Source organism: Corythoichthys intestinalis, chromosome 16 (genome assembly GCF_030265065.1).
Source record: "Corythoichthys intestinalis isolate RoL2023-P3 chromosome 16, ASM3026506v1, whole genome shotgun sequence".
Taxonomy (NCBI): Eukaryota; Metazoa; Chordata; class Actinopteri; order Syngnathiformes; family Syngnathidae; genus Corythoichthys; species Corythoichthys intestinalis.
In genome coordinates, this window is record NC_080410.1 from 52040342 (window position 1) to 52066248 (window position 25907).

The following is a 25907-nucleotide window of genomic DNA, read 5'->3' on the forward strand; positions in this document are numbered from 1 at the left end:
TCATTCAATTTAATTTCAAGAAGGGTTTAAAGATTGTTTTGTATTATATTTGAGCAAATTCACTTAAATTTCGGGAAAAGATAACATATATTGTATTTTACGGTAATTTTCAGACTTAACGGCGGACCTGCCTATAAGCCGCCACCCACCAAATTTGACATGAAAACGGCATTTGTTCATAGATAAGCTGCACCCAACTACAGTCCCTGTCGCTTATCCATTTTGTAGTAACAATTGCTAACAACCTGACTTTTAATTATTCAATTGGTTTCAGAAATGACTTTTATAAAAGCTAAGACCCTCCCAAATGATGTTGAATGTACAGAAATATATTTGTTTCACTGAAAAAAAGATTTATCATTTAATGAAGACATAAAGGTCCAATTTTGGCAAGACAAAAGTTTTGTCGCCTACAGAAAGTAGTGTGAAAATTCAACAAAAAATGTACTTCAAATACAAAAATATGTTACATAACATAAGCGAATGGAGTAGTGGTGCTGTGAGATCCAAATTTAATATTTTGTATGACTTCCATGGGCTTCGGCAAGCATTCATATAATTTATTGATGAAGTCATCAGGAACATCAAAGAAAGCTGTCTCGCTTGCCTCCCAGAGTTCATCAACATTCTTGGCTTTCGTCTTCCATGCTTCCTCTTTCATCCTACCCCAGACATGCTCAATGATGTTCATGTCTGGTGACTGGGATGGCCAGTCCTGGAGGATCTTGATTTTCTTTGCCTTGAGGAACTTTGAGGTAGAGATTGAAGTATGCGTCCTGCAGCAGAATTTGTCGCTTTTTATGGTGAGGAATGTAAGAGGCAGCCTGCAGATCTCTCAGGGGGCAGACAATTAAAAAAACGTGGCATTTGCCAAGGCCCACAGCCTGTCAAAAGGATGGACGCTGCAAAAGTGGCAAAAGGTGGATATTTCAGATGAATCTTCCATTGAATTACACCACAGTTGCCGCAAATATTGCAGAAGACCTACTGGAGCCCACATGGATCCGGGATTCTCTCAGAAACCAGTGAAGTTTGGTGGTGGCAAAATCATAGTCTGGGGTTACATCCAGTATGTGGGTGTGCGAAAGTGTGGAAGGCAACATAAATAGTCTTAAATATCAACAAGTTTTTACTGCCTCTTACATTCCTAACCATAAAAAGGGACAAATTCTGCTGCAGGACGCATACTTCAATCTCTACCTCAAAGTTCCTCAAGGCAAAGAAGATCAAGATCCTCCAGGACTGGCCATCCCAGTCACCAGACATGAACATCATTGAGCATGTCTGGGGTAGGATGAAAGAGGAAGCATGGAAGACGAAAGCCAAGAATGTTGATGAACTCTGGAAGGCATGCAAGACTGCTTTCTTTGATGTTCTTTGATGACTTGTATGAAATCTTGCCGAACTGCATGGGTGCAGTCCTTCAAGCCCATGGAAGTCATACAAAATACTAAATTTGGATCTCACAGCACCACTACTTAATTCGCTTATGACATGTAACATATTTTTGTATTTGAAGTACATTTTTTGTTGAATTTTCACACTAGCGATGTCCTGATTGATCGGCATCCCGATCGATCGGGTCCAATAACGTCATTTTCAAAGTATCGGAATCGGCAAAAAAATATCGGCCGTGCCTTTTTTTAATATATATATATATATTTTTTTTAATTAAATCGTTTTCTAATTGTATTTAACGTTACAGACATAATATGTTACACTTATCCAGAGTCTTTAGTTTAGGCTTAAGGTAGGGTTATCAAATTTAACCCAAAAACGGCGGTAATTAATTTTTTAAAAAATGTATCACGTTAAAATATTTAATGCAATTAATGCATGCGCTGCACGACCCATTCGCGCATTGTCGCGCTCCATCTGTAACGGCGGCGTTTTGCCTATAGAGAGAGCCAAAAGCAGCGTAAAATGAGTAGAGTTCATTTTGGCAGCCTTTGGAGCATTATTTTAATTGGCTAAAGCCTTACAATCCCTCTCCCTACGATTAGAAATATCATGGGAAGCAATGTGGGGAAGCAAGGTAGCACTTGATCTTTTTCTTAACACCTTAAATTATATCCCATCGCAGAGAAGATATATATGAATTGGTAGCACTGCGCACAGTCATGGTTCCACTTGTCATGGTTCCACTTGACATCATGCATTTGGGCACGGCCTTCAGTATCATTTACTGAAAGCTCAACAAATACACTAGATGGCAATATTTAGTCACAATATACAAAGTCACAAGTCTTTCTATCTGTGGATCCCTCTCACAGAAAGAATGTTAATAATGTAAATGCCATCTTGAGGATTTATTGTCATAATAAACAAATACAGTACTTATGTACTGTATGTTGAATGTATATATTCGTCCAAGTTTTATTCATTTTTTTCTTAATGCATTGCCAAAATGTATATGATCGGGAAAAATTATCGGGAATGATTGGAATTGAATCGGGAGCAAAAAAAAAAGCAATCGGATCGGGATATATCGGGATCGGCAGATACTAAAACGATCGGGATCGGATCGGGAGCAAAAAAACATGATCGGAACAACCGTATTTCACACTACTTTCTGTATGCGACAAAACTTTTCACTTGCCAAAATTTGATCTTTATGTCTTTATTAAATGATCAATCTTTTTACAGTCAAACAAATCTATTTTTGTACATTCAACATCATTTGGGAGGGTCTTAGCTTTCGTATGAGCCATTTCTGGAACCAATTGAATAATTAAAATTCAGGTTATTAGCAATTGTTTCTACCAAATGGATTTGTCAGGGACTGTAATTGAGTTGTCATCTGTGTTTCTCATTTCCAATTCTCTCAACCACGCGTCCCTCAGAGATCTACACCATCCAGGGCAACTCCAACGGGCGCCCGTGCCACCTGCCCTTCCTGTACGACGGCCAATGGTTCCACAACTGCACCGGCATCGGGCGCGAGGACGGCCACCTGTGGTGCGCCACCACCTACGACTACGGCCGAGATGAGCTCTGGGGCTTCTGTCCCGTCAACGGTGAGACCGGTCTTTCTAGCTCAGGGCGGGCGTTCAAAGTGGCGAGCGGTTTCACCGTTGGCTTTTGAGTGCTCAGGCGGCGGCTGCGAAACCTTCTGGGACACGGACCCGCTGACCGACAGCTGCTACCAGTTCAACTTCCAGGCCTCGCTGACGTGGGACGAGGCCCGCGTCAGTTGCCGGCAACAGGGCGCCGATCTGCTCAGTGTCACCAAGCTGCACGAGCAGACCTACATCAACGGTTCGTTGACAAGCCTTTTACGCACAAATTAGTACGGAGGGGGCGACGTGCTCGGGCTCAGACATCCGCCCGTTTGTGAAGGTGAAATTCCAGAAATCTAGTATAGGCATGTGCCGGTGTGAGATTCTGATGTTATGATAACATGAAGCAAAAATATCACGGTTTCACAGTATAACGGATTGCAATTACAGCTCTAAAATGTGTTGCTTTGAGATATCTGGGTTAAAAAAAGATGTTTTGCATGTAGGTTGGCCATCCTCCTTCAAGCCGTGGCTATCTGTAACTTTCTTGTAGCCGAAGTATTCCCATACCAGCGATTTGGTTTTCCTTCGTGGGGGAAAAAGTTCAGGAGTTTCATCTCCTCCAGCCAACGTTTTCACACCACGGTATACTTGAAACCAATAATCGGCACATGTCTAATCGAGTACATGCTTTGATATTCTACTCTTTCTCAAAAATTAAGTATGGTATTTAGGGCTGCAGCTATCGAATATTTTAGTAGTCTTTTAATCGATGGACTAGTTAGTTCGAATAATCGAGTAATCCGATAAGAAACATTAAAAATTAAAATACCTGAGCTAAGCCTCAAACGGTATATATATATTTTTTTAAATGAGGATCAATGTACAACAAAAGAACAATTGGCTAACTTACATAGAAAAAGTCCGCTAGCTTAAATGCTATAAAATGCTAATGTTTTTATACAATGCTCTTAACAAATGGTTCAGACACATATTCCCACAAAAAAAGGCTAAATATACCTATAAACTAAATCATGAATGCATAAAAAAAATTAGCTCAAACAAAAACTTAGCTTATGTTGGTCTTAACAGGGAGCAGTTAGATTCAGCCAAGTGAAAAGAGGCAGACCAGAGGGCAGTGTATCCACCCTAATCAATAAAACTAAATGCAAACACTTTCAAAATTAACCATTGCAACGCCACTTTAATTAAACGAATACTCGAAGCAACAAAATTTTATTCGAATATCTTTCTAATCGAATACTCGAGTTAATCGATTCATCGTTGCAGCATTAATTGTATTACAAGAACACCACTCGTATAATATTTGTGATCGAACTAAATCTACTCAGTCATTCATTCATATACACTGCTGGCCAAAAGTATTGGCACTAGGGTTGGGCATCGTTTGAAATTTAACGATTCCGGTTCCGATTCCAGTTCCAAACAATTCTCGAGTCCGATTCTTTTAAGAGGCAGGGTTAAAAAAAAAAAAAAAAAAAAAAAAGGCTGGGTAAAAAAAAAAATTGCATGGTTTATATTAAAGTCTTGACTTTTTGATGATTTTTCAAATTATATGAACTTCTCACAGGGCTAATTTTGACTTGTATATAAATTAGGGCTGTCAAAATTATCGCGTTAACGGGCGGTAATTATTTTTTAAATTAATCATGTTAAAATATTTGACGCAATTAACGCACATGCCCCGCTCAAACAGATTGAAATGACAGCACAGCGCAATGTCCACTTGTTACTTGCGTTTTTTGGAGTTTTATAAATAAAGAATATAATATAATTGAATAAATGAAGATCTGTAATTACAATCATTTTCTGGGATAAATTGAGCATTATCTGACAGAATTGCAGGGGTGCCAATACTTTTGGCCAGCAGTGTATAGTGCGGAAAATTCGGTACTGTATGTTAAAAAAACAAGAGCGCAGCGAATGTACTAACTGCTACAGCTAACAATACATTATACTTTTAGGACAAAAAACACCTAAATTCAGCGAGTCCTTAACTTATTGGATGCCATTGACAGCAACAGACGTCCAAACCATTTGATCTGGGAGGTCTGGCGGCAAATGAACGAATCATCGGCAATGACACTTAATTAGTCGTGCAGTAATTCATGCTGAAAATGTAGAAATATTCACCAAATTGTTGAATGTACATAAAGAATGAAAGAAATAACTTATGAGTATTAATCTAGTTTTCCTTTTTCTTTTTTTTTTTTTTTTGAAAGGCCTGTTGTCCGGCTACAGCGCCTCCTTGTGGACGGGCCTCAACGGCCTGGACATTAACGGCGGCTGGCAGTGGGCCGACTCGTCGCCGCTTAACTACCTCAACTGGGAGCAAGGTTAGCCTGTGGGAAAGTGGTCGCTTTTTCCACGGCGCTCTTAACTCCTCCTCTCCGTCGGCAGACCAACCCAACCACGAAGAAGAGAACAACTGCGTGGTGATCAGGACCGAGTCGTCCGGTCGTTGGCAAAACCGTGATTGTTCCCAAACTCTTCCGTACGTCTGCAAGAAGAGGCCCAACGCCACCCTGGACCCTTTCACGACAGGTCAGAGCGGTGGCGGTACGAGTCCGGCTCCGGAACGACGTCGACGTCACGCGCGCGCTCGCTCGCTCTTTCGGCAGACTCGTGGGCGGACGATGACAAGTACGAGTGCGAAGTGGGCTGGCAGGTCTTCCAGGCGGGCTGCTACAAACTGGTGACGGAAAAAGGAGACTGGGACGCCGGGCTCAGGGCGTGTCAGAAGATGGGCGCCAACCTGGTCAGCATTCACACGTTGCCCGAGATGGAGTTCATCCTGCGCAACGTTAAGAAAGGTGATTTGCTCTCCCACATAGTTCACGTGAAAGTCCCGCCGTCACCTCGTGGCGTACTTTCAATAGATTTAGACTAGGGCTGTCAAAATTATCGCGTTAACAGGCGGTAATTAATTTTTTTTGATTAATCACGTTAAAATATTTGACGCAATTAACGCACATGCCCCGCTCAAACAGATTAAAATGACAGCACAGTGCAATGCCAATTTGTTACTTGTGTTTTTTGGAGTTTTATCGCCCTCTGCTGGCGCTTGGGTGCGACTAATTTTATGGGCTTAAGAACCCATGAGCATTGTGTAATTATTGAAATCAACAATGGCGGGCTACTTGTTTATTTTTTGATTGAAAAATTTTACAAATTTTATCAAAATGAAAACGTTAAGAGGGGTTTTAATATTGAATTTCTATAACTTGTACTAACATTTATCTTTTAATAACTACAAGTTTTTCTATCCATGAATCGCTTTAACAGAATGTTAATAATGTTAATGCAATCTTGTTGATTTATTGTTATAACAAACAAATACAGTACTTATGTACCGTATGTTGAATGTATATATCCATCTTGTGTCTTATCTTTCCATTCCAACAATAATTTACAGAAAAATATGGCATATTTTATAGATGGTTTGAATTGCAATTAATTACATTTAATTAATTTTTAAGCTGTAATTAACTCGAATTAAAATTTTATTCGTTTGACAGCCCTAATTTAGACCTGACTGAACTTTTCTTTTGTTTGTAAAATAAACCAAAGAAACGCAAAATGCAGTTTTAACCCCAGTTTAAATTACAGAATTGTCCCCACTATAAGGCGCATTGCAGTATTGCACAGCATTATAAGACGCAGTAGTAGTAGTACCTTATTGGACCGAATATAACACGATGTTTTTTGCATTGAAATAAGATTGAAAAAGAGAGGGTCGTCTTATATTCGCTGTCTAGACGTTATACCCATTCATGACGCTAGATGGCGCCCGATATCATTGACGCGATGTTCTGTCATGACAGATCTCAGCTACTCTGAAGTTTAACCAGTTTGCATTATTTTATTGCAATGTTTTTCCTTAATCAGATTTGTTTCAAGACTACAGCTACAGTTAGACTTCACTTTGATGGTTAATGCAGTTATTGCAATTTTGTTGTTTTATCACAATAGATTGGTTTATTTACATTTCAAAAACCTGAAGCCTTTCATTTACGAATGTGATTTCACTTTAGTTTACATATTTAAATGTTCAGATATTAAGATTTGAATGAGGCAAAATAATATGCTTTTTCTCTCAAATATATTGTTATAATCATTTGTTTCAGATGTACTGTAATTATTTTCTGTATAAAAATTAATTTGGTGTTCAAAAAGTCTTTATTGTCAAACTTGAGTCTTGAAAAAGAGGGGTCGTCTTATATTCGGGCCAATACGGTAATAGTGGAGGGTGGGGTTGTGTTTGTGCCTGTCTCATACACAAATTTATTTTCCTGTCTTTTAAAAGGAGTAAATCTCTCTCCCAGTAACCGGGAACATCCATCATATCGTTGTGCGTGCGTCCATTAAACATGTGCGGCGGCAGACGTGTCTTGAATTTCGTTTCGCTACGAGCAACTGTCATAAAGTTATGAGTGAAAATCATAGTTTTTGAGCCTTTATGAATCGTAATCGAATCGTCACGTGTCAAATCGCCATGCAGGTAATCATGGATTTTTTGGAACTCCTCTACTTTACGGCATATGTTACTTGCCCCTTTCCCCAGTCATGATAAAAACAGAAGTCGATACGAATGATTTCGCGCGAATTCTGCAAAGATGGCGGAGCAACAAAAGAGACAAAAAGTTTTGTCCGAGGCAGAAAAAAAGGAGGCCACCAGAATATTCAAGAATAAACACTGGAATCCGCGCACTGTTAACCCAACTCGTTAACGCTGACGAGTTCGGGTGGGCCGTGGTGTTTAGCCACACTAAGGGGCAATTTACATGGCGACTCTGCAACACAAAGACGCGATGACTGAGTAGCGGACTCGCCTCGCGTACATATGGTGTCAGCGAAGACTGAAGGCGAAGACAAAAAATTCAGAATCCTGCCTCCAAAGTGGAAGAATCCGATTGCGGGGGGCTGAGGGGGGCTTCCTCGGCATGCATATCAAAGGCTCCTGCAGCGCGAGACCGCGCCGTTAAAGTCAGCACTCGTACACGTCACCTTGGGCGTGCACAGCGGTGCTACTAAACATTAAAAACAGCAAATATGGCGGAATGTCGGCTTTAATTTACTGTTTTAATAATATTTTTAAATAAAAAATGTTGAACGTTTCAATTTTTGTGCCTTTTTGAACAAAAGAAAAACGACATTGTGGGCGGGCATATTTTTTCCGGGCTGAGGGCGCTTGCTGTGGTCAAAGTGCATCATTCTCCGTCGCCCTGTAAATCGTCACTGTCCCCAGGGCCTGGCGACATTGTTCAAATGGAGAGGCAAATGCAAATTTGAAATTTTTCGTGTTCTCAGAGAGTCACCATGTAAACGGCCCCTAAGCCACAAGGTTGCTAAATGTCATATGCTATTGTTTAGCCACAACTGGATTCATTACCTTATTACTATTTGTCCTTCACACAGTCGCTAGAAACAGAAATGTCCAATCCATCTGCAAGCGACACAGAGATCATGATTTTACGACACTGTGCGGATGGGAAACAGTCTTCCTTAAGTCAAAACACTACCGCCTTTGTCCAACTCATCGCTAAAATCGACCAAAACTGAATAGTTACCTAATGTTGCTTTAAGTAATGCAAAGAAAATTCAATTCAATTCAATTTTATTTGTATAGCCCTACATCACAACAATGTTGTCTCAACCTGTAAATGCCGTCACACTACGACATCCAACTTGAAACGTCAACAACAATAGGCCAATAGGAGAGCAGAATTGCGTTACTGAAGCGTGATGGCAGTACAGTACATGCTATCTTTTGTGTTTTGAAAACTTTTCGTCATTTTAATATTTCGTGTACCACTGTATATTTATTTGCAATAGAGCTCAGTCGGGCATTATTATCTGGTCTTTGCCTTTTTGGCAAAGCCAGATAATGTTATTCTGCGACTTTATTATTATTTATTATTCTTAATCAACTTATTCTCCGCGTTTTTTCGGCGCGCCGCACAGCCCGTACCGCTGCACCGATCGGCACCGTGCAGGTATCGACACGTCCGGATTTTTCGTGTGACTGTGTCCCCCAAACGTCCCCGATTCCATTGACGCTTATAGGGGGTGCTGCCATTGAAAGCCACGGACGTCCAAATTTCCCATTCATTTCTCATGGCATTTACTTTGTTTAATGACATTGACGGGCATGTTTCTCCATTGTATTGATGCCAATGTACTTGCTTTCCATTGACGCCTATGTAAGTCATTGCCACTGACAGCCATGGACGTCCAAAATTTTTCTCCTTCATTTTCAATGGGGAAAAAACTAAATTTCCCCAAATCAACAGAAAATAACCAGATATCAATAGGACGTGTCCCCCAAACTTCCCCGCTTCCATTGACGCTAATAGAGGGTGCTGCCATTGACGGACATGGACGTCCAAATTTTCCATTCATTTCCAATGGCATTTCCTCTGTTTAATGCCAGTGACGGGCATGTTTGTCCATTCTGTAGATTCCAATGTACTTGGATGCAGCTATGAACGTCCAAATTTTTTCCCATTCATTTTCAACGGCAAAAAAAACAATGTCCCCAAATCAACAGGAAATAACCAGATATCAATAGGACACGCCCCCAAATGACCTGATATGATCAGGCCACGCCTCCCAAATCTTCCCAAATGACCTTATATGATCAGGCGACACCCTCTAAATGTTCCCAAATGACCTGATATGATCAGGCCACGCCCCCTAAATGCTCCCAAATGACCTGATATGAATAGGCCACGCCTCCCAAATGTTCCCAAATGATCTGATATCATTATCCCAGGCCCTATGAATGTCCCCAAATAGACAGGAAGTGACCTAATATTGTCCCCAAACCAACCCTAGGCTGGGGCTAAGATCTGTATCACCACATGGCAAAGACCAGAAGTAATTTCTCCCGAAATTGCAGTTTCTAGTTTTTATTGTTTCCCCATTGGTTGGGATTGGGAAGGTTGCTCATTTCCCCTCACTTTCTCTTGAACTCTTCTGCGTTTCATTGACATTCCGTCCGAACGCCGCGTGGCTTTTCCCGCAAGCGCGCGGTCCAAACTGACGCGCTTGTTTGTGCTCGCTCAGACACGGAGCAGCTTTGGCTGGGCCTCCACGACATCGTCATGCAGATGGACTTCCATTGGAGCGACCACACGCCCGTCATCTTCACCCACTGGCACCCCTTCGAACCCAACAACTTCCGCAACACTCCTGAAGACTGCGTGTCCATGTGGGGACCCGTGAGTAGACCTCCCGAACGCACGCGCGTACGTACGCCTGTGTCTGTCCTCACTCAGACGCCCACCGTGCGTGTCGCCCACCCCCGCGCGTACATAGGAAGGCCGCTGGGACGACAACCCGTGTAACCTGACTCTGCCCGCCATCTGCAAGAAGGCCGCCACCAAGAGCGAAGGCAAACCTCAGCATCAAGACTGCAAACAAGTAAGATAGTCTTTGCAACTCTGTTAGCACCATTAGCGGTACAGCAGCTCAATAAATAGCATTATAATAGGAATTTTTTTTGCTTGTCAAATCATTCCCACAGATAGGATTTCTATTTTTTTTGTCCTGTCAAACTTGTTGGGCATGCTGTACAACCCACGTGCCTTGACCGTTCCAATTTTGAAATTTTCCAAATATTCACACTCCACAGTCACTTGTTGAATTTCGCCCGTATTTCGTTTACGTTGCTGCAAAAACACCCATTCATCTCCAATGGTAAAAACATTTTAAATTCCAAAATCTATCATGTCCTACATTTTTTAAATCCAATTCTCATCGTTTACATATCAAAACTTTATGGGATTTAGGGCACACAAAAGTTATACGCCCAGAAAAATACAGAGAGTGGCAAAAGAAGAGGAAATGACTCAGGAAAGGCCGTAAAATACTCTATTTACTAATTCATAATGTTATGTAGTAATGTTGTATATTTTTATTGAATTGTTATTCATTTAATTTATTAAAGACTTCTTTATTGGACATATTAGATTTTATTTTGTTGTTGTTGTTGTTTTCCAGCGATGCCAAAAGTAGCTCTCCCAGTTTCACCAATGAGACGTTGTAACAATAATCACGACTCCATTATTCAATCAAGCTTGCCGTTCTACGATCACGCCGGCCTGTTCGATCAGGCGGTCTCTTTAAAGCGCTGTATAAAAGGAGGTATTTGACATAGACATGACTCTAAAGTGCATATTTTAACCTTTCTCCCAGTTTTTATTCGGCGTCGATTAACCACAGAAACCCGGAGAAATGATCCTTTTAGTTTTATAATCGTAACTATGTTTTCTCCACTAGAAGGCACTCATGATCTTTGGACTATTGATGCTTCATTTCTGTATTTTTTATCTTTCGCCGGAATTCAATGAGTTTTTTTTTAAAGATGTCGGTCTGATCACGTCATTTTCAAAGTATCGGAATCGGCAAAAAATATCGGACATGCCTTTTTTTAATATATATAAATACATATATTTTAATTGAATCGTTTTCTCATTGTATTTCACGTTACAGACAAAATGTCTTACACTCATCCAGAGTCTTTAGTTTTGGCTTAAAGCAGTAGGACTGTCAAATTTATCGCGTTAACGGCGGTAATTAATTATTTTTTAATTAATCACGTTAAAATATTTAATGCAATTAACGCATGAGCTGCACGACCCACTCACGCATTGTCGCGTTCAATCTATAAAGGTCCCGTTTTACCTATATATAGAGCTAAAAGGCAGTGTAAAATGAGTAGATTGAATTTAGGCAGTCTTCGGAGCCTTTATTTGATTGGCTAAAGCCTTAAACTCCCCCTCTCAAATATTCAAAATATCGTGGGAAGCAATGTGGGGAAGAAAGGTAGTGATCTTTTTCTTAACACCATATGTTATTTCTCAACGCAGAGAAGACATATCAATTGGTGTTACTATGCACAGTCATGGTTGCACTTCCCATCATGCATTTGGGCATGGCTACAGTATCATTTACTGAAAGCTCAACAAATACACTAGATGGCAATATTTAATCACAATATACAAAGTCACATTTATCCTTTAAGAATTACAAGTCTTTCTATCCGTGGATCCCTCTCACAGAAAGAATGTTAATAATGTAAATGTCATCTTGAGGATTTATTGTCATAATAAACAAATACAGTACTTATGTACTGTATGTTGAATGTATACATTCGTCCGAGTTTTATTCATTTTTTTCTTAATGCGTTGCCAAAATGTATATGATCGGGAAAAATTATCGGGAATGATTGGAATTGAATCGGGAGCAAAAAAAAGCAACCGGATCGGGAATTATCGGGATCGGCAGATACTCAAAGTAAAACGATCGGGATCGGATCGGGAGCAAAAAAACATGATCGGAACAACCCTAGTTTTTAAATATTTTTTTGGCTTAATGTAGGTTATAGTGGGATTTTTAAAGTATAATAATAACAACCGTTCATATAGATAACTTTGTGCAGAGGAAAAAATACCATTGTTTAAATAAAAAAAGAAATCATAACATAGTAAGCAGTTAATCACAATGTTACTCATGACTTGAGTATTCTTTTCACCAAGTACTTTTTTACTTGTACTTGAGCAAATTTTTTGTATGACTACTTTTACTTGAGTAATATTATTTTGAAGTAACGCTACTCTTACTTGAGTAACATTTTTGGCCACCCTACCCACCTCTGTGTTTTATACTAGATATAAAAGATATAAAAGACATGATATATATATTAGAGCTGTCCCGACTAGTCGACATAGTCGACGTCATCGATGAAGTAAATCCGTCGACGAGCACAACATTGCGTCGACAGTTAATGAAGGGTGCTCTGTATGCAAGCGGGGAAAGCGGCACAAAGCCAAAAAAAGCGCACCAGAGTGTCCAAAACATTGACTTATTTCAAAGAAACAAATGAGGGTACACTCTTCTGTCCTGTCTCTTCAATGCCAAGCTTGGCTGCACGTTGGCTGTGAATAGACCCTACCCACATGACGTCACAGCTCCGCTCTCCTGAATGGTACCACCCACTTGTCCGTCAAAACATAGTGTTAACCTGTTACGGCTACGTACATTTCTCCTATTTACGGCGTGTTTTTCTGCTCCTTAACATTAATAATCAAAATGGTGAAGGCGTGTGTGGCTGTTGGTTGCACTAACAGAGAAGATGGAAGGAGAGACTTGAAGTTTTACCGTATTCCGAGGGATCCAAAGAGGAGAGCAAAATGGACGGCTGCAATTCAACGTGAAAACTGGGCACCAAAAAATCACCACAGACTATGTAGTAGTCATTTTATATCCGGTAAGATGCATTTAAGATATACTTAGGGGGTTTTGGGCTGACAAATAACCACAATTAAGATCATTGCGAGGCTAATCGCCGACAACATACGACGTAATACGACATAGTTTCAAATTCAAGATGTTTGTGACTTCCCTTTCTTCCACCATCGTTATTTTTTGAATAATATTTAGCTGGTACCAAGTGAAAGAAACTGGCCTCGTCTACGGAGCTGAAAAATAACCACAATTAAGATCATTGCGAGGCTAATCGCCGACAACATACGACGTAGTACGACATAGTTTCAAATTCAAGATGTTTGTGACTTCCCTTTCTTCCACCATCGTTATTTTTTTGAATAATATTTAGCTGGTACCAAGTGAAAGAAACTGGCCTCGTCTACGGAGCTGACAAATAACCACAATTAAGATCATTGCTAGGCTAATCGCCGACAACATACACGTATGTATGTCGTGAGAGTGCTATCGCTAAACCATATAAACATTAAAAGCCTTAACTCCATTGACAAACGACATGAAATACATTAGACTTGACAGTGGATGTTAGCAATAACAAAAGATTTTGAATTGAAAATTTCGTAACTCACCTTTCCAAGCACAAGATAGATTCCTGCCGAACGAGGACCTGTTTCACCCAACCAGCAACGAAGTATTTATAAGCCTCCAAGCTCTTGAAGTTTTTCAAATTTTCGTGGGAATAGGCTGATTTTGTGTGGACAAGATAATTGTAAATATCAGCGTAGCAGATGTCAGGCAGACAGGGCGAAGACAGTGGGTCGAAAAACATCGATTTGGGCATCAAATATGGATCTGGCGACTGTATAGAACGAAGCTTTTCCTCATAACGCTTTTTATGCAACAGATCCAGTGAGTTTGCGGCATCAGAAAGCACCGGGTCTTCCATGAAATGCATTTTAAATTCCGCCATCAATTGAAAACAATGCTAATACAGAGTCAAAATGACGGACAAGTGGGCGGAACCATACAGCGAGCACGTGGTTTTATGACGTTGGTGGGTAGGCTCTATAAACACCTCGAGCGCCATCACCCAGTTTGTAAATTTTTTTTTATTTTTTCATTTTTTGTACACCAGAGGTTGCTGTCGCCTTACTAAATAATGATGTTTCATTGGCAATGGGCCTATAAGTGCTGTTAGTATTGTTCTTAATGATAATTGAAAGGTTTATTTCATGTTATGGTTTATTTTATGGTATAGACAATTATATAAGGTTAAAAGGTCATAAATATATACAGTATATACAGTGACTGCACTCAAGGGAGAGATCGTCAATGATAAGGTAATAATTTAAGGCAAAGGCAATTCAGAAAGGCAATTCATTGATATATAAATAAGGTTTAAAAGGAAAAAGGTTACAAGTTTTTGTTAATTTTTAATTGTGTTGTTTTATTTGTGTGCACCGTAGCTCTTACAGTGTGTTTACATCAAGAATGGAATAAAAGTTGTGTACCATCAGTTTAAGAGACCATCTTTCCAATCGGGATGCTACACTAGTTAATTCTGTCAGCATTCGAACTCATTGTTTATTTGTGATTTAGTATTGTTATTTACGTGTTTATTTGTACTTTAATAAATAATTTAAGTGTTCCAATATGTTTTTGTGAATTGATAAGCGTCAAGTTAGTTAAAAAAAAAATAAAAAAAAAAATTTAATTACTGTATTAGATTAGTCGACTAATCGTAAAAATAGTCGGCTGACTAGTCGGGAGAAAATTAGTCGTTTGGGACAGCCCTGATATATATATATATATATATATATATATATATATATATATATATATATATATATATATATATATATATATATATATACATATATATACATATATATACACATATAAACTGTATGGTAAGAGTACACACCTTGCATTTCTGCATATATTTAAGTATATCTTTTCATAGGACAACACTGACAAAATGAAACTTTGACACAATAAAAAGTAGTCTGTGTGCAGCTTATACAATAGAGTTTATTTATTTTCCCCTCAAAATAACTCATAATATAGCCATTAATATCGAAACCCCTGGCAACAAAAGTGAGTACACACCTATGAAAATCCCTAAAGGTCCAAATTGAGTACTGCTTGTCATTTTCCCTCCAAAATGTCATGTGACTCGTTACAGGAGTGCTGTCAGCATTGCTGCAGAGATTGAAGAGGTGGGGGGGTCATCCTGTAAGTGCTCAGACCATACATCAAATTGGTGTGCATGGCTGTCACCCCAGGAGGAAGGCTCTTCTGAAGACGGTACACAAGAAAGTCCGCAAACAGTTTGCAAAGACATGTCAACAAAGCACATGGATTACTGTAACCATGTCCTTTGGTCTGATGAGACAGGCGGGCTTTCTTGTGTACCGTCTTCAGAAAAGGCTTCCCCCTGGGGTGATTGCCATGCACACCAATTTGATGTAGTGTACGGCTTATGCCATGTTTCACCCATAAAATCCCCCCAAAATCCAGCTGTGACCATTCACAGCTGTGTCTTGACTAGGAGTGCAATGGTTTGCGGTTCAAAACCGAACCGTACGGTTCGCCCTGTACGATTCAATATGCCTTTATGAACCGCACCTTTTCGGTTTTTCCAATCAATTTATTCCGAACGCTTGTGGAATGAATTGGTAGAGCTCTGTGTGCGACGTGAAGCACAGCTGAGGAGAAATTCCCGCCCCGCCGCAAGTAAATGTCAAGCACCTGTTTAATAGAAGCTGAGTAATGCCCTCTCTCGCTTACGAGCGAAGCGAAAGTGAAACAAGAAAGAAAACAAATAGCTATGGCGAGCGGAGGAGTGGAGAGACCGAATTTTGAGGAAGCACCGTCTTCTTTCAAATCTGCGGTGTGGCAACATTTTGGTTTCCCCGTGGACTACAATGCGGAGGGAGAGAAAATACTGAAGAAAAAAAAATTGCAAGCATTGCTCAGCGCTTGTTCCCCATGCTAATGCCAACACTTTTATAACATGACTCCGGCACCTCAGCCGGCATCACCCACAGATATCACATTCTCAGGGTAGGACAACCCCGAAGATGACACCAGTCAAAACACACGGCGGGCTTTGTTAATTTATTTGCAACGCTTGACCGCCGTTACATTGTTCTCTCGCGGACATATTTCTCCAACTACGTAATCCCCGACATTTATGAAATGGCACGCAAAGCCATCGAAGATGATTTTGCTAAAGCACATAGTTTCGCCCTGATCACTGATAGTTGGACATCCCGTGCTACAGAGTGCTAATACCTAACTGTGACGGTCCACTATCATTTATACCTGTTTTACGGTCTCGCCGTGATTTGTACAAGTGAGCACTGATTTTTAAATGTGTACGCCGTACGTTACGTTCAAAATCTGCACGTTTTTCGTGCATTATGTTTTTTTTTCATCCGTTGGGATTTGGTCACCGTTTCGGCAACGAGACAATGTGTGTTAATACGTTGGTTGAATGACGCGAGAAAAGTCAGAGACACGGAGAGGGAAGAGTGTTTGTTGAGATGCTGTAGCAAAAGCGATGCTAGGCTAGGTGGCTCCAATATTACCTGACTTAGCCGACAACATACAATCTACGCCTAGATATCTCATGCATATAGAACTACATGCGAAATGACAGACTCGGTAGCGTTAGTACAAAGCTGCCATTTTAGAGCAGCAAACTTCTCAGAAAGGCTCTGTTGTAGTAAACCTTCCGAGCGAACCTAAGCAACTTTTTATCTAAATACTCTTAAATCGGCAAAATCTTGACTTGAGTCTATCTTTAAAGGATGAAACAGTTTTAAAATGTTCACATGTCGAAAGTAGACAGAAGGGAACTAATGCAAAAACGGGAGCAATTTTATCAAACAACCCTCCAAACATATCAAAGGTTAATTTGTTTTTTGGTTGGTTTGTTTTTTTCATGAAAGGTATCACCAGTTACTATGCCAACTAACTTTTTTACTACTGTGTGTGTATTTCAGTAGTCACTCACTAAACTAGCCAAAGAGCTAAGAGGCATTTTAACAGTCAAACATGTTTACATTTTAAGTGTTTATTTCATTTTTTAAAAAGCAAAATAAAGGCAGTTTAAAAAAAAAAAAAAACGCAAAAAGCAAACCTAAACCGAATCGAAACTGTGATCCCAAAACCGAGGTTCAAACCGAACCGTGGGCTAACTGAACCATTGCACCCCTGGTCTTGACACTCGGGGATACGTACTACATGGAGTTATTGGATCCAAAAGAGATAAGTACGCGATAATATCTCGTTAAAATCATGGCGCCTTTAATTATGGTCTCTTGTGCTCTCACCTCCAGTTAGGATTATGCTGTTTAATTTTTTTTTTAAATGCCCTCCTGTTCAAAATTTTTCTTCCCCATGAAAATTGAGATTTTAAAGATGTATCCAAAGATGTATCACACACGCATATAGGACAATTTTGAAATTTGGCCAAATTGGGGGTCTCAGAGCGGAACTTGAAGTCACCTGAGTGTTTTCCGCCATATACATACACACATAGTACCAAGGCATCCACGCTTGTAAAATCCAGATGAAGCCTTTTATTGGCGTCTTCAGCTACTGACAGTCCGCAATCCCGTCGGGCGCCTTTTATTGTTCTACGTGTTCCAGCTGTGCCATCATTTTCGACCCCCAACCCCAAAGCATCGCATGAGGCCTGGCGCCCAGCAGCCACTTCTAACTGTCATTCTTAGCAGTTCAAAAGTGACCCTTATACACAGTCAGCGAGGACAGCGTGAATACAGTGTGTGAATGAAATCCCACGTCTCAGACATCTGCCTTTGATTTTGCATCCCCCGTAATCACGTCCACATGCGCATCGCGCTCCCGTCGCTGACTCGACGGGCCCGAAATAGTCGGGCGTATTTCTTGGCGACGTGTTAACAAGTCACAGAGAGTTCATGTTTACAGCGAGAGTTGAAAATCAACATTTTTTTTTTTTTTTTTAAATGATGAAGCGTGTTGTACTATTTGTCACATGAAGTTGCACATTTCCTCCTAAAATGAAACAAAATTACAACTTATTTATTCTGTATACCGGTATATTCTTCTATTCCTTGTATATTTTCAAAATTCTTTTATCTCGTAAAACAATGGCTTACCTGTAAATATTGTGTGCAGTGTTGTTTTTGGCAGCCATTTTAATTTTCGTCTTAGTTTTCGTCTTTTGGTCGATAAAACTTATTAGTCTTAGTCATATTTTAGTCATTTCAAAATGTGTTAGTCTTCGTCCAGTTTTCGTTGACAAAAACAAATTTCGTCTAGTTTTAGTCAATGTTAGCTCATTATTTTCGTCTGTAAAATTCAAAAGTTTCACTCCAAAAATAAGGAAGATAGGATCAGAGGTTGCGCTAGACATTTTCGTTGTCTGTCATTTTGACTGACAGGGTCATAAAAATCCGGTCATAGTCTATTTTTACCCGTCACTTAAATTTTTAAAACGATAATGATGACATATTCAATAGTATTTAGTTTTCATTCATTTTTAATTAATATTGAAACGCTTGTTTGGCGGCGAAAAATTAGACACGGAAGTCGTGGTATTTTTCTCCCTTTATACTCTGCTTACCGCCAGCAACTCCACCCCCAAAGAAAAGGAGGCAACGATATAGACCCCAATCACCAACGTCACACAATGATCTTAATTGTGGTTGTCAGCCCAAAATCTTCTAAATATATATTAAATGCATCTTACCAGATATAAAAATGACTACTACATAGTCTGTGGTGATCGTTTGGTGCCCAGATTTCTTGTCGAATTACAGCAGTCCATCTCGCTCTCATCTTCGCGTCTCTCAGAATACGGTAGAACTTCAAGTCTCTCCGTCTATCTTCTCTGTTACAGCAACCAACCGCCACACACGCCTTCACCATTTTGATTATTAATATTGACGAGCAGAAAAACACGCCGTAATAGGAGGCATGTACGTAGCGGTAATGTATAAACATGACGGGCTGACACACAATATGGCGGCTCCGGTCAGGGGGGCGGAGTTGTGACGTCATGTGATTGGGGTCTATACACAGGCGGCAATCTTGTCCATCAATTGGATGACGCGCTGGCACACCGGGTGCACCAATAAGAACCTCGCGTTGATGTGTCAATCACGGTGCCGCCGCCAGACCCCGGTTACGCTACAATATTCTGACAGAATAGCCAACGACGTCATGCATTAAGAGAGACAATAGCTAATTAATATGCTAACTGGCCACCCTGTGGTCTGGGGTGTGAATTGCAACCTGTCAAAATGACTGACTGACTTCAGTTTTTTCCGTCACCGTTTTAAAAAACCGGTCAACGACGGAAAATTTCCGGTTAACGCGACCCCTGGATAGGATTTACAATGAACAGTGACAGACAAGCACATTTTGTAGCATCTACAAATCTCTCACGTGATAATACACACTCAGCATGAAAACAGTAGACTACATTATTTTCAATTAGTTGTACCCGCCTGGACGCCACGAACTTTATGTAAAAAAGTTGAAAGTTTACGAGGACGCTTGCTGTTAACAATAGCCTAATGCTTACATGAACATGAATGCTATGCTAACGCTACAAGTTACATTTAGCACTCAGCCCAGACCTTACTTGGCTAAAACAACATTGCATATTCTTTGTTGCCGAGATAAGAAGACAAATCTTACGATGGGGATGGCGTGGCTCAGTGGTAGAGTAGTTGTCCCCCAACCCAGAGGTTGTGGGTTCAATTCTCTGCCCTGATGAACTCGCCTAAGTATCCTTGAGCAAGATACTGAACCCCACATTGCTCCTGGTGCTGCGTCACCAGTAGGTAGATGGCGATGTAGTGTAAAGCGCCTTGAAAGGTGGAAAAGCGCTATGTAAGTATAACACCATTTACGATGTGTGTCTCAAAACAAGCAACGGGGAGCCTGGAGAGGACACTAGACTAGTGGGTGAGTTGGGGGGGTCGCAGCACGTCACATGAGTGACACAACTAGGCAGGCTAACGACACACATTGTGAACACGAGACGAAAACGATTGCACGTTTTCGTCTCGTTCTAGTGTCGTCCGACGAAAACTGGCATTATTGCCGTTAAGTTTTAGTCCCCCAAGATGCTTTTTTAGCTCGTTATCGTCTCGTCATCGTCATGCTAAAATTGTTTGTCGACGAAATATTTTCATTGTAGTCATCGTTGACGAAAACAACACTGATTGTGTGAAATATTGTCTTCAATAACAATGAAATATGGCACACGATTCCCTAAATTTCCTGTCTTCCTCATTGTAAAGGTTGAGGAGAATTTGTTTGAAGGCGGTGGGGTGAGAATCGCAGATAGTCACGTGACCGGGGTTCACTCAGCGGCCTAGTTTGCCTCCGACTGAGCTCGGAACAACAAACGAAAGAGGCGTGAGGTCTCAGATGATCAAGCTGTCTTTGGTGTTTGTTGCTTTGCCGTCCGCAACATGACACACAAATAATGCGATACAATTGTCCTTATGCATTTCTCGATAGGGACCACGACAACATCGGTGTCGTAAATGGCAATACTGTGTGACGTTCTATCACCGCCATTGGCAGCTGAAAAGTTCAGCTCTTTTTTTCTAGAATACGTATTGTGGCGAGAAGGCGGCGCTGTGATTGCAGTAGAAGCACCTCTTTGACCAAACTTCCAGTTAGAAATAAAAAATTGAGCGTTTCGCGGCAGATTTTCAGTCATCCGAGGAGACGTAAAAGAGTTGATGACTTCTCAAGACAAGTCGCTCAAGACGCACACTGTGTCATCTGGAAAATACATTTGTAATTTGAACTTTGAAGTACTTCCTGTGAGATTCCACAACCTAATTTGACATGTGCTGCAAATAAAAAATGAGCACTATTTGGGATTTCATAGTTGTGTTGTCAGTGAATCTCTTTTTTAATCAAACAGAAGCTGATTGGCCATCTTTTGGATATGCTATTCAGCTTTATATTGTTGCGCTGATGAAAGCAGACTTTAGATTTGTATATTTTTAGTTTTAAGGCGCAAGAGCACCGTGAAGAATGCGTCGTCGCGTTTGAGGTTTGTGTGCAGATGTTAAAACGAGGAGCTGGCTAGCGGGGTATGGTATTTGCGTTTTTGGCCTTTTCGCACAAGCGCGGAGAGGAGTTGTCCGTCTCACCCTCGACGACCTCCCGCCTCTGGCTGCCTGGGCGTCATTTCTGCACACCCACGTGTCTTTTTTTGTATTGTGTGTTTTGGGGCACGGTTGACCGACGTGAATAAGTTCTGAGAAACGGCGAGAAACAAAAAGTGGTATTTGCCATGTTGCAAAATGGATTTTGCCATGTGACATTTTTTGTCATGTGGCAAAATTGTTTTTGCCATGTAGCATTTTTTCTTTGCCATGTGGCAAAATGGATTTTGCCATGTGGCATTTTTCTTTGCCATGTGGCATTTTTTTGCCATGTTGCATTTTTATGCCACGTGGCAAAATGGATTTTGCCATGTAGCATTTTTTTTTGCCATTTAGCTTTTTTTTTTTTTTTGCCATGTGGCAAAATTTTTATTGCCATGTGGCATTTTTCTTTGCCATGTGGCATTTTTTTTTTGCCATCAGGCAAAATGGATTTTGCCATTTGGCATTTTTTCTTTGCCATGTGACAAAATTAATTTTGCCATTTGGCAAAATGGATTTTTACATTTATTACATATATTTGGTTTGTTTTTGTGGCATTTTGGGGGAGTATGTGGCATTTTTTTTGGGGGGGTGGGGGGGTATATGTCTGTTTTGCTGGCCATGCACGTCTATGCCATTGACGGATATGCACGTCCAAATTTTCCATTCAGTGTGATGTTTTGGGGCTGTAAGTGGGCAACACGGACTTTCCACTCCCTCCGGAGATTTTCTATGGGGTTGAGATCTGGAGACTGGCAAGGCCATTCCAGGACCTTGAAATGCTTCTTACGAAGCCACTCCTTTGTTGCCCTGGCTGTGTGTTTGGGATCATTGTCATGCTGAAAGACCCAGCCGCGTCTCATCTTCGATGCCCTTGCTGATGGAAAAAGATTTTCACTCAAAATCTCTCGATACATGGCCCCATTCATTCTTTCCTTTACACAGATCAGTTGTCCTGGTCCCTTTGGAGAAAAACAGCCCCAAAGCATGATGTTTCCACCCCCATGCTTCACAGTGGGGTATGGTGTTCTTCGGATGCAATTCAGTATTCTTTCTCCTCCGAACACAAGAACCTGTGTTTCTACCAAAAAGTCCTCTTTTGGATCATCCAAATGCTCTCTAGCGAACCGCAGACGGGCCTGGACCTGTACTGCCTTCAGCAGGGGGACGCGTCTGGCAGTGCAGGATTTGAGTCCCTGTTGGCGCATTGTGTTACTGATAGTAGCCTTTGTTACTGTGGTCCCAGCTCTCTGTAAGTCATTCACTCGGTCCCCCCGTGTGGTTCTGGGATTTTTGCTCACTGTTCTTGTTATCATTTTGATGCCACGGGGTGAGATCTTCCATTTTCTAATAATTGCTCCCACAGTTGATTTCTTTACACCAAGTGTTTTACCTATTGCAGATTCAGTCTTCCCAGCCTGGTGCAGGTCTACAATTTTGTCTCTGGTGTCCTTCGACAGCTCTTTGGTCTTGCCCATAGTGGAGTTTGGCGTGTGACTGACTGAGGTTGTGGACAAGTTTCTTATATACCGATGTTAATAACTAATAGTTAAAACAGGTGCCATTAATACAGGTAATGAGTGGAGCCTCGTTAGAAGAAGTTAGACCTCTTTGACAGCCAGAAATCTTGCTTGTTTGTAAGTTACCAAATACTTATTTTCCATTCTAATTTGGAAATAAATTCTTTAAAAATCAAACAATGTGATTTTCTGTTTCTTTTTCCTGATTCTGTCTATCATGGTTGAGGTTTACCCATGTTGACAATTACAGGCCTCTCTAATCTTTTCAAGTAGGAGAACTTGCATAATTGGTGCTTGACTAAATACTTATTTGCCCCACTGTATATGCACGCGTGCGCAATAGAGGGGACATTGTACACAATGCTCATGAATATGAAACAAAGGTAAAATATAGCTTAAAAGTGATGCTTGTATAAGGCACAAACAACATGGTAATATGGCAAGAACTGCTATGGTACACTGGCTTTAGACGTTACCTTGTCCATTTTGCTGTATTTTGCGTATGTCTCTATTTGCTCGTTGCAAATAGAGACATACGCCGACAAATGATGACATCAGCAGAAAGTGCTGGAACTTATCAAAAGGTAATTACACCTAAGCGCCACCAGGCAGTGACAAAACACCAGAAACGCATGCAGGCAATAAGTACACATGACAGCACTGACATATGCATATTAGCCCAAAACTGATGTCGATATTCTCCGAAGTCTTTTGAAAATGCTTTTTTTCGGCCACCTGACAATATCAGACAAAGTTTCAATGTTGAAAATATTTCCTAAATAATATTTTGCCCACCTTCTCTCAGGGCTGGAAGTGGCACAGTCCATCTTGCTACTGGGTCTCAGAGGATTTGCTGACGTTTGATGAGGCGAGGAAGTCCTGTGAAGAAAACGCTGCGTCGCTCCTTACTATTACCAACAGGTATCGACCACTGAACTGCCTTTCCGTTCCCTCCTCAAATGCCCTTAAAGTGTTTTGAAATCTCCTCGCAAGGTTCGAGCAAGCCTTCGCCAACAACCTGTTGTTCGGTCGTTCCGACGATTCCTTCTGGATCGGCCTGCACGACCGGGGCAGCCCCGGCTCTTTCCGTTGGCAGAGCGGGGACCGGGTGTCCTACACCAATTGGAACCGAGACCAGCCAGGTGGGTCGGGCGGCGGCTCCGCGGAGGCGAGGCTCGGTCCGCAACTCTCGCTCTTTTCTAGTCGGCGTCCGCGGAGGCTGCGTCACCATGGCGACCGGCTCGGCGACCGGCCTTTGGGAGGTGAGGGAGTGCGCCACGTCTAAGGCCAAATACATATGCCGGCAGAACCGGGACGCCGTTCTGGGGCCCGAACCCACCGCTTCCCTTCCTCGGCCGACACCCAGCCTCACCGGTTCCTGTCCCGATAGCTGGAAGAGCAACAGCAACCTGCGCTACTGCTATAAGGTAGAGTCATAGACTTTATAATTAGGGCTGTCGAAATGATCGCGTTAACGGGCAGTAATTAATTTTTTAAATTAATCACGTTAAAATATTTGACGCAATTAACGCACATGCCCCGCTCGGATTAAAATGACAGCAGTGTAATGTCCGCTTGTTATTTGTTTTTTGGTGTTTGGCGCCCTCTGCTGGCGCTTGGGTCCAAATGATTTTATGGGTTTGGGGAGTGAGCATGGTGTAGTTATTGACATCAACAATGGCGAGCTACTAGTTTATTTTTCGATTGCAAATTTTAATCAAACAAAAACATTAAGAGGGGTTTCTATAACTTGTACTAACATTTATCTTTTAAGAACTACAAGTCTTTCTATCCATGGATCGCTTTAACAGAATGTTAATAATGTTAAAGCCATCTGGTTGATTTATTGTTATAATAAACAAATACAGTACTTTTGTACCGTATGTTGAATGTATATATCCGTCTTGTGTCTTATCTTTCCATTCCAACAATAATTTACAGAAAAATATGGCATATTTTATAGATGGTTTGAATTGTGATTAATTACGATGAATTAATTTTTAAGCTGTAATTAACTCGATTAAAAATTTGAATCGTTTGACAGCCCTCTTCATAACCTATTGACATGACACGGGAAACGGGGACGATTTGTAGGGGGCCTATTTTCAAAAACGTCAAATTCAAATATTTATAAAACCAAAGCTGCTACCGACCTAGTCAGTTGAGTCGTTCCCTTATAAAATCCCGATTATTTTTTTTCTTCACACAAGTATAACAACTTAAAATGGCTATAAAAGGCTCAGATTTTATACTAGATGCACAAAAATCACCAAATACCGAGAGTCAATATTTAACAAAACAAAACAAAGGCAATATTTAACATATCATACAAGTTTTTGACCAGAATTGCAACCTTTTTTTTTTTTATTTACTGCAGGTTTTCAACAGCTAATATAACACTCCATTTAACATCAGAAACAATACTTGACGAAAACATTCAGAATCAATTATAAATAATATGTAAATAGATTTTTAAGAAATTCTATATAAAATCTAGGGCTAATCTATGCCATATTTTTCTGTAAATTATTGTTGGAATGGAAAGATAAGACACAAGACGGATATACGTATATATTCCACATACTGCACATAAGTACTGTATTTGTTTATTATAACAATAAATCAACAAGATGGCATGAACATTAACATTCTGTTAAAGCAGTGCTTCTCAATTATTTTCTGTTACGCCCCCCCAAGGAAGACGTAAATGTTTCGCGCCCCCCCCAACTCTCTGCCGCCACTGTAAATAGTATCATTCGTCTATATTACTATTATAAGTACGCCTCAGCCTAACATTGTGTCCTTTTTTTTCTATTAAAGAAAAAAAGTAACATAGATCAACTTATAATAAAGTATAACTTTTTTAACATTGTGTTGCTTGTAACAGAAAAGACTTAATGCGCATCAATTTGCCTGAAGTTAAAAAAATAAAAATAAAAAAAAGTCACATCCAAACTGTAAAAATA

At 40.5% G+C, this 25907-nt stretch overlaps 1 protein-coding gene across 1 annotated transcript in view; it reads left to right on the plus strand.

Moving 5' to 3' along the window:
- mrc2 (mannose receptor, C-type 2) overlaps positions 1-25907 on the plus strand; it is a 91713-nt gene that overhangs the window by 35760 nt on the left and 30046 nt on the right. Inside the window, exons 3-12 of the mRNA XM_057861579.1 lie at positions 2844-3017; positions 3094-3258; positions 5243-5356; positions 5421-5564; positions 5642-5833; positions 10089-10243; positions 10341-10445; positions 23747-23862; positions 23935-24083; positions 24145-24368. Coding sequence (XP_057717562.1) covers positions 2844-3017; positions 3094-3258; positions 5243-5356; positions 5421-5564; positions 5642-5833; positions 10089-10243; positions 10341-10445; positions 23747-23862; positions 23935-24083; positions 24145-24368 — 1538 coding nt within the window. The remainder of the gene's footprint in view (positions 1-2843; positions 3018-3093; positions 3259-5242; positions 5357-5420; positions 5565-5641; positions 5834-10088; positions 10244-10340; positions 10446-23746; positions 23863-23934; positions 24084-24144; positions 24369-25907) is intronic.